This window comes from Brachyistius frenatus, unplaced genomic scaffold, assembly GCF_029030835.1.
Source record: "Brachyistius frenatus isolate BFR_SWC_R1_liver_20210118 unplaced genomic scaffold, ASM2903083v1 Contig_13, whole genome shotgun sequence".
Taxonomy (NCBI): domain Eukaryota; kingdom Metazoa; phylum Chordata; class Actinopteri; family Embiotocidae; genus Brachyistius; species Brachyistius frenatus.
The window spans coordinates 3,655,644-3,669,869 of NW_027210612.1; the positions used below are offsets into that span (position 1 = coordinate 3,655,644).

General features: G+C 43.1%; 1 protein-coding gene across 2 annotated transcripts in view; it reads left to right on the plus strand.

Moving 5' to 3' along the window:
• adam12b (ADAM metallopeptidase domain 12b) overlaps nt 1–14,226 on the plus strand; it is a 77,886-nt gene that overhangs the window by 47,342 nt on the left and 16,318 nt on the right. For both annotated transcript variants that reach the window (XM_069692821.1, XM_069692822.1), the window contains exons 12-13: nt 10,202–10,379; nt 13,798–13,887. In XM_069692821.1, the coding sequence (XP_069548922.1) occupies nt 10,202–10,379; nt 13,798–13,887 (268 nt within the window). The remainder of the gene's footprint in view (nt 1–10,201; nt 10,380–13,797; nt 13,888–14,226) is intronic.

Sequence of the window (14,226 nt, forward strand, 5' to 3'; positions counted from 1 at the left end):
TGTGCTGAGAGTCCAGAGTTATGAGCAGATGCATTATAATGTGTGAAAAGTCCTTGTGGATGTGGGCTTTTACTGGCACTAATTGTAGCTATTGTCAATACACAGACATTAAAAGCTGTTTTTAATTATTTTCATAAATCAGCAGAGGCATGGCAGATAAAACTACAGGAGGCTTTTGAGCACATCCTTCAGAAATGACACAAAACCTGCTAAAAGACGTAATATTAAAACTTACTATCTGCCAGAAATGTTCCCGAGGCTGTCAAAAAGTGTGCTTGTTTGTGTAGCCGCTGGCAACAGTGAGCTCATCCTGCTGTTCTCATACTACAACATTTATAAAATATGTAAATAGAAAAAAACAGAAAGGAATAGGGAGAAAAAATATAATATAATGCACACGGAGCACCGCTGGATTTATGCGGTGCAGTTTATACATGATGACTTCGTTATAGCTCGTCCCCAGCCAAAGCTATCTAATGATGTCATGCAGAGAGTTTAGAAAAATGACCATCTCATCTAAACGGGTTACAGTGAGTCACGGTGTTATAGAATTCGTCATAGCAGAATAGGTTCATGAAGCACAGTCCCTCTTTTCAGCACTCGCAGCTGCTTAATTATGATTAGTTATTAATAGTTGTGAGAGATGATCAGTGACCTTCTGTTCTCAAACTCACTCTTGTGTTTGCAAAATAAAGTATGCATGATAAATCCAGACATCATGGTGCACTGACTTGCCTGGAAATTTTGGGTTTATACACTGACACCAGGTATCAATATTTCCCTATTTAATTATTAATATTCTAATTACACATTGACAATTGTTCATTTCATTTCAGCCTGTAGGTTTGTAGTCGGTGAGGATGATCATTGATTTTTGTTGTTAGCTTTAGGTTTTGGTCATAAACTTACTCTGCACTGCCTGAACAAGGTGGTGGAGCATTTAGAAGGTAAACAGTCAGATATGTTCCCTTAAGAGCTGGTAGAGGTGATAGGACACTGCATATTGGACTTGGCATGTGGTCACAATCTCAATGTACTAAATAATAAGGTTTCTCTGTGTCTGCCGCATGCGTCAATGGTAAATTGCTTGGGATTATCAGTGTTGTGTTTACTGCTTATTCTACTGCTTCCAAAAACAATTACCAGTGATTTAAACTCATAAAAATGTTCTTACATGACTTCCTTTGTTCTACATTTTACATTACGGATGAGAGAATGACTATGTTGTCTAGACTGTGTTGTTGATTTGATGATATCAGTTTTGCAGCGTCAGACTATAAACCACAGAGCTAATAGTCTGAAGTTTGTCATGGGAAGCATTTTGCCCAAGTTTCTGAGTCACTTTCAAAGATGAAAATTATGAGCTTACCCGAGATCAAGTTTGACTTGGCAGGTTATCTCCTAAATTGAATTTCCTGAACTATCAGCTTGAATTCACAGTTTCCTGTTGACAAAACCAATAATTTCACAAACCAATCTCAAACTCATTTCCCCCATCACAGATCTGGTTCCTTTTCTCTTTTTTTTTCTTTATATTACCAGCCTCCTTTGACCCTCAGTCCAGATGCCTTCAGAATGTTAAACACATCGTTGTAAAGCAGAGTAGCTCGTTTGACTGTGTTTGGGATACTCTCAGCTTAGACTTGCTAATGGAGGAGAGGACAGGCTGCATCTAAATGACATGATTATCAGTGACGCTGCCAGCTGCAATCAGGGCCAGGGCACACAGAGGGAGATCCGCAGAGAGGTGCTTTATGCCTGGATAGACAGGCAGAGCGAGGAGGCTGTGGTTTCATTTGTCTTTTATCTCCCCCAGTGGTAAAGCAGGAAGAGAAACACAGAGAGATAGAGGTGAGAGCGAGAGACAAATATTAGAAAGATGACAATGGAGGAATTATTTGGGTACACACAGAAACCTACGGCGGACGCGTGAGCCGCAAAGACTGGCCATGAGAGACATTTGTGCCTTAACAACAAATACAAATTTGAAGGACAGGAGAGGAACAGTTCACACTGACATTTGGAAGTGGGGATGTCTTTTAGAAGTTGAGCAAAGAGTTGCATCACGTGAACGTGTGGAGAAAGCATAAAAGCACTTCCCTGTGTCTGTAACCGAGTAGAATGGTGAAGTGCGGCAGGGAGCTACGGGTGGATTTTGAGGCCAAGAGGTGACTGCTCTGTCAAGACAATACGAGGGAGGTTGTGACTCTCGTTATTTTCTTGTCAAAGTGACGAGAAAACGTGCACGTGGGGTGAGAAAGTCCAAAATGTGATGATCTGAAGAAGAGGGAGGAAGCCGGTTCGGTTGCTAGTTGGTAAATGTTGGCAGTAAATTTAGCTTGTGCGTGTTTCTTTTCCCCCTGATATTTAATCACCATCGGCCTCTGCCAGTGTTGCAGCCTAACATTTGCTGAAAGGTCAAACATGTCTCTCCTGCTTAGCTCGGACCAAATGCATGTCAGTCGGCAGCGCAGCTTAGAGAGCGATAGAGACCGTCTGTTGTCAGTCAGAGGGCCGACAAATAGAAGAGCCCCTTCATATCCTCATCGACTCAACCCACTGGCCCCGAGTGCTGAGATGATCAGGCAGGAATCATCTGCTCTGCACATATGGCTGTGTTCCGCAAAAAGCTGCTCGGTGTCTCTGCGTCTCAGTACTTTGTCAGATCATTTTGTAAGTCACTTCCCAAAAGGCTGCCTTCTTTGCTTCTTTTTCATTTCAGTAGGCGCCTCTTGCCAACATTAGCCATGTTTCGTGTTAAAGGGGGCATTTCCCCACCTGGAAAGTGGACGAGAAATCACGCTGCAGCAGCGAAGACTGGACCGTTTCCAGCAGCGCACGCAAGCCTGTACTGGATCTGATCCTGATTTAACATGTTATCAGATCCATCTCAGGTTGTGCACGGCCTGTTTTTCTGTTAATTATGACAGGATAACTTAATTAAAATGCTTCAAAGGTTTCAGAGGTTGAACCTCCTTTTTTCTCAAATTCTCACATAAAGCAGCCATCGTATCAATTTGCAGCTTTACATAAATTAGCTGATTTCTCCAGTCGGACAGAAATCGAACATTTCGCAGTGATCTCCACAGGCCTGGTTCATCTCGTACGAGCCCCCACCACCACCACCACCACCACCACCACCTTGCTGCTTTAGTTTTGATCTTTCTTTATTGTAATCTGTCTCTTGCAAAGGCGCCAGGAGACTTTGCAACAATAACCACTATGTAAGTTTTAAAGTATGTCACACCGTGCGAGATAAGTCTTATAAAACGTTGGTTTCAGACTGTACTATCAGTTTGAGGGATGTCAGATTGTGCAGTGAATGCTGTGCTACAATGTGAATCGAAAAAAAAAGTGAGTTTTGGAGACGTGTCGTATCTCCGCAAGATGTTCATTTTTGCCAGAGTTTTTCATTTCCCCTCCACCGCATCTGCTTTTGTGCGTAGGGGGGGGGGGGGGGGCATTTTATTTAATTTTTTTGCTTAACCTTTAATTCAAAACACGGCCCTTCATGAAATGTTGTGCTGACCAATGTAGTCCGTCATCGGTCGGTCAGTGCGGTTGGTCGCTCCTCGGTGTGTTCCGATAGGATGGTTTGTAGACGTGGGGTGCAGCAGCATTCACGCTGTGATGATTTGATCCTCAATTTGTTACTGTAAATCATCCGTCATTAGACGGGTCTCGGAGTGAAATCAAGAATCAAGTTTTGGAATGATGACCACAGGTTTTTACCGCATTTCTCTCACGACTGAAAACAATACACAAAGGGCTTTAATTCTCCAACCTTTCGGCAATTCAATACTAGATTACTGCGGTACGCCTTTGTATCATTAATCTCAGTCTGGTGTTTTAGTTAGTAAGTGTTTCGCAAATGGCAGATAATGGGATCATGTACATCATTAGTTCTTCTAACCGCAGAGTGAGGAAAGGAATTGTAGAAATTTGCTGCACTGGTTGTTTTTGTATTCGTGTGAGCACACGTATAGTAAATTGGAGCAGTCAGCAGTAACTGAAAAATCTTCCTTTTATACTTTATTGTGTATTCTTTGAATGCTTTCTTTCCTTGTAGCTCAGCAGGTGGTGTGTTCCAGCAGAGGCGTTAAAAGCCAAGTCAGTAGTTGTAGCAGCAGGAGTAACTTCTTGCTGTGAGGTGATGTTCTTCTTTCTTCTACGTTGTTTTGTTGAACTTTTTGCATTTTTGATGGACTCCTGCCTGCAGCTCTGCTTTCTTCCACGAAACCTTAAAGCTTGCAAAAGTGCAAAAGTACATTGTCTGTCCATTATGTGCGAAAGCAGCATTTCAGTCTACTGCTCAGAAGTCATGTTTAAGCCTACCGAAGCGTGACGGACAATTATTTAAAAAAAAAAAATAAAAATAATCCCTCTTCTCTTAAAAACAACAGACGTGTAAACGTGGTAAATATCTTTTGTCTTTTGTCCCCCTTCATATCATAACTGACTAAAAATCCAATTTTAAATGTGCTGTTAGATTAGCCCTCAGCCCATAAAAAGGCAAAGTAGATGGTGATGTATTCTCTTCTTCCCTCTCTGCGATAGCAGCTACATTAACTGACTCTGCTGCTGGACAGTGAGACAGCACCGTGAGGAGCACAGATTTACGAGGCTCTATAACACTGATGAGATCAAGATCTTTAACGGTGTGCGTTACTCACAACGCAAATCACATATTTGCCTTTCAAACAGTAACGACAGTCAGAAAGAGTCTGACTAATTGCATTTTGTAATAACTGTTGTGCACAGGCAAATGAGTTCCACCCCGGCACACTACACCTGGAGAGCGTGCAGTGCCTTTAAACCAATATTGTCCAGGGAAACCCACACTCTCTGCTCGGCTCATTTCCTGGACAGCAGAGCAGCCGTGTGGTCTCAGCTGTAATAATACACACCTTCGGCGTGGGTCTACTGCAAACAATGATCTGCACATTGGAGTTGTTCCTACGGCAGGTTCATAGGAAACTGCTAGTGTGAACGCGGTTGGTGAATTTCATTTTTTTTTTTTTTTCGACTGAGAATTCAGCACCTTTTTTTTTTTTTTTTAAATGCGATTCTGCTTGCAATGAGGGTGCACAAAAATAGAAGTGCATACATGCTCCCACGGATTTAAAAAAAAACAATGCACTTAAAATGTATACGTTCACCACCTTACTATGAAGAATGGAGTCCTGCATTAAGACAACACTTTCTGTCAGTAAATCAGCTACGTTTTTAGCTTTAAAGGAGAACCATCATGCTGATATTTTTCTTGAATACTGTTTCATGGTTCACAAGACAAAAAAAATAAAATATTTATCTTATATTGGCCCCTTTGTGAAGCCCCTCACTTCAACCTCTGGCTGAACCAAGCAGCAATCACCCGTGTCCTCTGAAGCCTCGGATTCGGTGTTTTGGCTGTCGCCATCTTGCTCGTTTTGAGTCAAGTGTGACCACATTTGGGCGAGTTAAGGAAGCGCGAGCGATGGGTTTGCCTCCAACCCGAGGAGGCTACGCCTGCCCACCTATCGTGGAAACCTGACTGCACCACAGGCATGTCAATCAAACAAACACGCCCCCAAACATACTGCTTTTTGAGACCTAATATTTAATTAATGCTGGGAGTATTTTCAGAAGGACCGCCAGAAAATGAATAAGAAGGACTGACTTTAGCTTACAACACTATTTTGACTTGTGAGAAAAAAAAAAAAGTTCTTTCATGAGATAAGGTGAATGGGAGTCAACCGGAGCCAGAGGCATTATTGAGCAAACCCCTTGTGGCCCTCGGTGGTATTGCATTTGAACGTACTTTGGCACTGGCCTCAACTCAACTCATCTTGAACCGAGTGTTCAGAGCAGACTGAAACCTGAGCTTTTTTTCTCAAAGGAATTACTTTTACATACAGTTATGTACCAAACTTTGGCCACATTTAATATTATCATCCAACATTGTTGCATTATATATACAGCAAAATATGTATAAAAGCATAGAAGGTCCTCTTTAAACTCAACTAAGGATATCTTTCTTAACTTAATCTTCGATTTCTGCTTATTTAATCACGGCTGTTTAATGTCAGAGAGAAAACAGTGATTTGATTTATACATATTACATTACAGTTCACCAGCAAGCCACTCCACTGAAACCTTCTCCATACTTCCACAGTCAAGTGTCTGCATCACATACCAAGTGAACAGTAAATTAATGTTGTCTTTTCCTGTTCACATAAATTAATTTCCGTCCTCCCCAGCTGAAAGTCACAGACATTCAGCCGACGGCACGAAAACCCTCGCAGAGCATCGCAACAGATTTGGCCCTTGATTGTGCGTCTGCGCTCACCCGTGTCTGGACGGGATCCTCCTTTGGTGTATCCGCTCATCGTCATGAAGCACTGCAGCGGGCAACGGGTGACAGAGATATTCTCACAGCATCCAGGCGCTCCCTGTCAGGCTGACACGGCATCTGTTACCAGGATGAAGTGGGCAGCTGTTACCTGGAGGAATGTCAGTCGCAGATTAGCTGTGCAGCTCAATTATCAAAGCCCTGCTGATACACAGTCACTGTCCACATTATACATCAGTTAAAGGCAGATCATTCAGAACAGTTTCTTGGCTCCCGCGGTGGCCGCTCGGAGTGCCCTTTACTTTATATAGTCAGGGCTAATAAATGACTGGCCGTGTCTTCTGTGCGAGTTGTGCTTAATTAGCTTAACCGGGGTTATTTTAAACTCCATCAATAAGACTACATTAGTTTCTGTTTTTGGCTTACGCTACTAGTAACGGTTTGGGGCCGGAAGTGACCATCTTTGGACGCCCTGGGGAGGAGTGGATTTGACTTGATGGAATTGAGAACCCGAGGACGCCACGCCCGCCCACCCACCTATAGTGAAAACCTGACTGTACCACAGGCCTGCCAATCAAACAGACATGCCCGCAAAAGCACGGCTTTTTGAAGCCTATTTTCTCATTCATGAGTTTAGCTAACAACAGCATAATAACTCGTGGAAATAATGTATTGACTTTGTATTTCATGAGAGATGTTGAATGGGGAGCCTATGGAGCCAGAGGCTTTTTGGAGCCAACCCCTAGTGGCCCTCGGTGGTGTTGCAGTTTAAGGCACTTCCGCATAGGCCTCACTTTTCAGAACCGGGAACCTACGTCCACTTTTATATACAGTCAGTGATATGTCTTTTAACTTTATGTTACCACGGAACCAATTAGGAGGGCTGTACTTTTTTTTTTTTTTTTTTATAGTGATGATAGTGGACACATGCTTGAACAGGATGGACCCTGCAAACAGGCCAGGCATGAAGTGTTTTTTTGATTAATGTTCAAAGACGGGTATTGTAGAATATACATCAACAGCCAGCAAAAGGCTCAATACTCAAGACACATGCTGTCTTCTGTTTTTGCCCCAAGCAAAGCACAGCTGTATACATACTAATGGGTCTCAGATCTGAAATCAGGTTGTTTTGTTAACGTACGTTTACCCAGTGCATCATTCTAATACGTCCCATGCGGGTCTAATTTGGTCCAAAGAAACCTGATTTTTCTCCGTGAAGAAACCCAGCTGACAACTGTCTCAGCTTTTACCATTAATGCCAGTTTATTGAGAACAGACTCTGTTTACCCATCATGCCCATTCCATCTCCTCTCCTGAAGCATGCCTGTGTTGTGTTATCAGTGGCAAATCCTGCTATTTACAAACAGCTTGGTCTGCATAATCCGTCTACCCCTTGATTCTGTTCGTGGTCTCCACGCGCACGACAGAAGAGCTACATTTTTTTTGGTTTGCGTTAAAGTGGTAAAAAGATTCTAACAAGTGGATTATGCGAGTAGACAAGGGTGGACAGAGACGGGTCGGTTGGCTTCTGGTCAGTGAAAGATGAAAGCATCAGACATTCAAAGGTGGACAGTCCGAGTGAAGTGGAGGCAGCAGTTTCACCCAAGGGTGCCCGTTTAGAAGAGGATATTTTTCTGTGTTCTTTGGAAATCTGTGTTCCTTTGGAGAAAAAAAAAAAAGAATAAAAAAAAAAAAAAGATTTATTTTCCATTGAATGCCTCCACCGTTATCTCCAGCCCTCCCCCCCCCCCCCCCAGGAGTACTTCACTGTAGTCAACTAACAGCAGTGAAATATCCATGCAGTTGCAGCAGCCAAATCCCCCTTCGGCAAAGGCAAAGCATTACACATCCCCTCCCCCCCCCCCCCCCCCCCCCCGCCGCTGTCTAACGCCAGGCTCCACAAACATATTCTGTGTAATGTTGAATTTTCACAAATCTGCAGCGTCAAGCCTCAAGCTTCGCAGACACTCTCCACGCCCCGGTACGTTTGAAGACCCCACGTCAGTCTATCGCTGCATAAGTACGTGTGTGACATGTTTCTGTCTGAAGTCGAGCTTTTCATGCGTCCAATCCCAACTCCCTTTCTCTGCGCCACGTCTGCCAATCCTCTACGCTCGCCATCGCTCGCCGCCACCCCGCATCCTCCGTGTGGTCTTTTTGAAGCCTGACGACGTCCCACGACGACTGTGTCAGCTGTGAGACACCCATTTTACACCTCGAAAACCACTTTGCCGCGAACCCTTTTGTGATGTTCTTCCTGTCTGTTCGCTGGCATGGAGGATGGGGTCGAGGCTCGGTTATGTAGCGATCTTCCTCCGGGTCGTAAAACTCTGCTGTATGTCCTGTTGCTTTTTATTTTTAGAGCCTTACGTTAGGTTTATTATGCACAATGGCAGGTTTAGTAATGTTTCAATAGGAGCCCAGAGTGCTGCACAGTTTTAAAGGAGGCACATTAATAAAATGTCTAGTCCTGGTTCTTAAATATAATGATATAATATAATATAATGTATTAAGAACTATTATGTGCATCACTAGTTACTTAGTTATTCAGAGTAAAAGAGAATGAATGCCAAAATTCAAATAATATTGAATAGCTGCTATTTGTAACTGATAATGAGACGACAAGCCCCTGGACACGGACATGTTAAATCTTCCCATCTGTCCTACATAGAAGCAAGAAACCCAAACTGAAAAGGACACATAACAACTGCAAATGACTTGTTGCTTTTCGTTTCTTTGTGGTCATTTTGTGCCTCTTTGTAGTCGTTTCTTTCGAGTCATTTCAAGGTTTTCCCATGCTTTCCCCCTGTTCAGTGGCTGTGTGGTCATTTTGTAGTTACTTTTTAGTCATTTAGGATCTTGTTTTAGTCATTTTGAGTCTCTTTTCATCTCATCTCTTTGTAGTTGTTTTGAGGTGTGTTCCACCTCTGGCTAAGCAGCAAGATTTGTATCATTTTTCTGTCTGGTCCGCAATTTCTTTCTTTCCTTCCTTCCTTTCTCTCTCCATAGATGTTTTTCCACTCCTTTGTCCGTGCTTCACCGTCTTGTGGTCTATTTCTGTCCCCACTGTGTAGGATTCTGTTTCTCTGCCCTCCCCGTCTTGGATATTATTTTTTTTGTTTTGTTTTTCATTCTCGTCTCTCACCATATTCCTCTCTGGTCTTTGGTTTGTAGAGTCGCAGGAGCTCACTCTAGCAGGAGGACAATCCCCTCGGGCTTCACAGCTGTTATTGGCACGTCGCACAGTTTCATCTTTAAAGTCATAACATTTCCCTCCTTTCAATACCAAATTCCATTTCTTTACTCCCTAAATTAGACTTTAGTCAGCACTTCAGGTAAGTGATACTGGGGACTGAAATTAATGCGGTAGAAATTACGTGGTTTCAGGCTTGCTATTTTATCAAGGCTTCGCACATGTGCTCACACACAAATCATCCACGTCCAGCGTCCCGCTCCTCACTCACTTCTCTCCAGTCAGTTGCTTAAATTGTCCCTCTCTATCTAGGATATGCCTCTTGAAAATGTGTCTGCCAAAGAAAATGTTTCTTTGGACATTTGAAGGCCCGTTTATGTATTGTGTAGGATAGAAAATCTATTGAACTGGAGCACATACAATTTCAGTAGACCATTACATGTTGTGTGTAAAGGCCTCTCGAATGAATGGATCGAACAAAGGTGCGATTGAAGGCTCTGTCCGTGTTCTTGCCCAGTGGAATGATTGAGTTCACTTAATTTGAGATCTTTGTGGTTTCTTAGCAGTGAAAGCGCTCATCAAGCAGGATTTTTTTGTGTGTGTGCAAGTTTTGTGCAATTTTCATCAGCTGTCATTCCTTCATTTCAGTCAACCTTGTTCTTCCTTTTTTCTTTTAGGTATCCATTCCCAACAGTGTTCAGTACGTGCAGTAAGAAGGACCTTGCTGCGAGTCTGGAGAAAGGCGTGGGCATGTGTTTGTACAACATGCCCGAAGTCAAGGTGCTCTACGGAGGACAGAAGTGCGGCAATGGCTACGTGGAGGAGGGAGAAGAGTGCGACTGCGGGGAGCCAGAGGTAAGAGCAACAACAAAAAGGCCTTCATCCTCACCTGCTCCAGTGGAGGGGATCGGTCTCCAACACTGCGGTTACAATGGGCAGCTCAGCAGAACTAAATGTGAAACCATGTGTGTAAAAAAAAAAAAAAAATACACGTTTTCAGCCAACCTTCACTTTTGTTAAGTTTTGTGTATCAGGATTCAGAAAAAATTCCCAGTGGGGTCTTTTCCTCAAGACGTCCAAAAAGATTCTCATTTCCACTTACAGTAAGCTGCCCACTGAAATCAATATGTTCAAACCCAAAGCAAGGAAAGACTGGGTAGAAAATGAAAAAGGCAACGAACTTGAAATTCCCCTCACAACAAAAACAGTGGTAACTGTCCTGTAAGCAGTCATCCAGAACCACTGAAAGTCTAAACAGCTCACTCAGCCCCCCCCCCAAACCCCCCCGTAACAAACATCAACAAACTTCACATTCAACTTTCGCCTGACATTGATGATTGTGACTTAGAAGTACAGAATCTTGCCGTGCCCAAAAGAAATCTTACAAGTGCAAGCAAACCACCTGAGGCCTCCAATATGAGCGTTTTATTTACATCACACCTCGGCTCGACTCGATCTCCCACATGTGCCGCACAGCGCTCCGAGAGGCTGCCACGGTGATGTCATTTCCTTGCTCGAGGCCCATTAATCAAACCACTGTCCAACTGTGTGACAAAGGAAACAAACAAAAGAGCGTAATCGGGTCGAGGGCTGAAACGAGCTTTCTCTGGCTGCGCCATCCAAACAAATGGACGCACGCATCTCGCTCCTCCCTCGCTTCTCGCTCGCACACAGACTGCAGGACGCCCCGGGAAGTGAAGCGAGAATCACATGATGGAAGCGGGTATCACGCCGAGGCAGCAGTATGTCTCGCGGCGCATAAAACCACAGGTGATTTTTATGATGAATATATCACTCACAAACTCCTAAAGCTGATGGATATTAGGTGGAGAAAATAGTGACGACTGCCATGTAAAATGCTGTTAACCAAGAAAAGCTGCACACCTTCTCGTTTGAGAAGTTAAAACCACCAAATAAAGGGGAAAATGATGACTTAAAACATGAAACAGTCATTTTAACTTTCTGATTATTGTTTTATCTATATTATAAATGAACTCTTAAGAGCTCAACGTCTGACTCATTCAGATTGCCAGATTTGATTATCTTCTTCTCAAATCTAATTCCTTATCAAATATCTATTAGTTTTTCTTTACCATTTGCAGGTAACTAAAGTCATGAATAAATAAACCTCAGAGATTCAGATCAGTATTTACCTTTTTGTCGGCTGAGAAGGCGGAAACACGATAGATTTTAGTGGCTGACTTATTTATATTTACAACCTGTAGCTACAACCTTTAAAATGAGATCGCCCGAAGATATGAAACGTTGATAGAAATATGTATCTGATAGATTTGAAAAACATTTGTAGACCACTGAATTTCATGCCATATTTTTCACAAGCTATTTACTCCAGAGATCCTAATGTGGGGCTATTAAGCTGATAATCTTAAAATATTCATATGTATGATAACCATGAAAGTTCAACTTGGAGAATTTCCTGATGTTGACGTGATGAGATCGGCAATATGTTTTCTTCAAAGAAGGCTTCACTCTGCTGGTCCTGTTGAATGACAAAAACACCTGATCCATCTTGCAGTTGTGAAGTGATGTTACAGTGAGATTTAGTAATTCTCCTGAACTATTTAAATCCGACCTGCCGAACAATGGCAGCGCTTTTATTTATTTCTGATTGAAATCATTCCAGTTGATGATTTTGGGTCGACTGTTTATACGCCATGTGATCTAACCCTCTCCGGTGTTTACATGCGGCAACACATTTAACTGGAACTGCTGTGTGATCCCCCCAGGATGAGCTGGAAAATGTTGCGGGGGAGAGGGAAGTCTGGGCCAACTTGCTTGGCCCGCTGCCACCGCGGCCCGATCCCGGATAAGCGGAAGAAAATGGATGGCTGGATGGATGCTGTGCGATATGTGCAAAAGTGATGAAGATAGTGATGAAGAAGTATAGCTTAAATAACACATGCATACTACTTCTAGAAGCAACGAATGAGAGGAGGCGAGCACAAGAAGCCCTTTTTGCTCATGGCACTCTGCGATGCGTCGAGGCGTCCATTAATGTTCAGTTCCTTAAGAGTTTGCATCAAAATCAGACTCCAGTTCAGCACAGACGATGTCATTTTTTTGGAAGTGGAGGGAGAAGCGTATGTTCTAATACTTTTGCTCCGAGGTGAAGGACATACGCAGAAAGACTGCAGCACAGAAAGTAATCTTTTATATCATCTACATGGTGCAATTTTCTTTCCAACCAATTCAAATTTTAATCGGTTTGGGTCTGTTTATTCTGACTGAGGTGTTTGTATGTAGCATTTTCAGTCTGTTTGGACTTTTTAAACCAATTTTAATTAACCTCGGCTCCATGTAAACGTGGCTAATGGGTTGGATTATTTAGGTAAGTGGTGTTATGACTATGTCCTCCATCATTTAGATGGTGGTAGGTGGTATTTTAGTGGAGTCATTGTGTTTCACCAACTGTATAATTTACATTTTACATCTCTGCCAGTTTGCCCTTCTGTAACCTCCATGATGTTACCACACAGGGCCAGCATGTTTGATCTGCCGGCCCACTTAGACCAGCAGATGAAAGCAACCTTTTTCTCTCCTCTCTAAACAATAGGCTTACACCAGGGCCAACGGGTAAACAGCCAGACTCATAAAACCACACATCCACTGAAAATAAGATGTCCAACAATCCAGCTGCTTCCATTTCCCGGCCTTCAACACATGTTGAGCTCCTCGAGCAAACAGGCACGCTGTTTTCTGCGCGATTCGTGACACTACTTGCACAAAGCCGGTGACTTTTGCCATTCAATGACAGATAAACATCAGCTTCTCCTGACATATCCTCTATCTTCTTGTTGTTTTCTGCCAGCTGATCTTGTCTTTGTGGTGAAGAAGCTACAATCTTCAAATCCCACTCCCGCTCCTGGCCATAATTCCCTCATAGTTTAACCCATCATCTCCACTAAATCTCTGCGGCGGTCCTTATACACACTCTTTCAAGTGCCACACCTGATTCCTATCTTTTTGCTCCTCTGGCTCAACCACATCCCACTTTTATGGGTCATTGCGTTAAACACGCTCCTCTTGAAACAAGTCCAAAGGTGTCGAGAATTGCCAAATCCAAACCATATGAGCTTCAGTTGATGTCTCCGCTCAAAGGTCTCAAGGTCAGGGCAGGAATCCCCGGACAGGAAGTGTGCTCCCCTGACCTGGACGTCTCGATCTGACGGGGACCAGCTGACAGAGGATCGTCGATGCGGTAATCAGGTCCACATGTTATTCACGATTTTTGTTTTCTTTCCCTCGTTCCTAGGAATGCATGAACCCTTGCTGCAACGCCACCACATGCACCCTCAAAGGAGATGCCGTGTGCGCCCATGGACAGTGCTGCGAAGACTGCCGAGTAAGAGTTTTCCCCTATTCTTCTTCCACTGCGAACCTCCTGATTCCAATTTATATGCCCTCCATGCGTACCGTCTAATAGCTGAAAAAGTTCTGAAATTGTATTTTCAAAGCTCTGCTCTTTCTAAAATCTTTTCTAAAAACTCTCTTCATTTTTTTGTGAAAGGTTATTAAGAGGCTCATAATAGTGTATAAAATGTAATATCTGGTAGCGCATTCCAACTTTATCTATTTTACCTCAATAGGCAGGTTTAACATTTCATCCTCACAGTCATCTCCTCTGGTTACCTTTTGTGTAACGACAGCAGACTCACCGGGTCACCGGTCTAAAATAAATGCC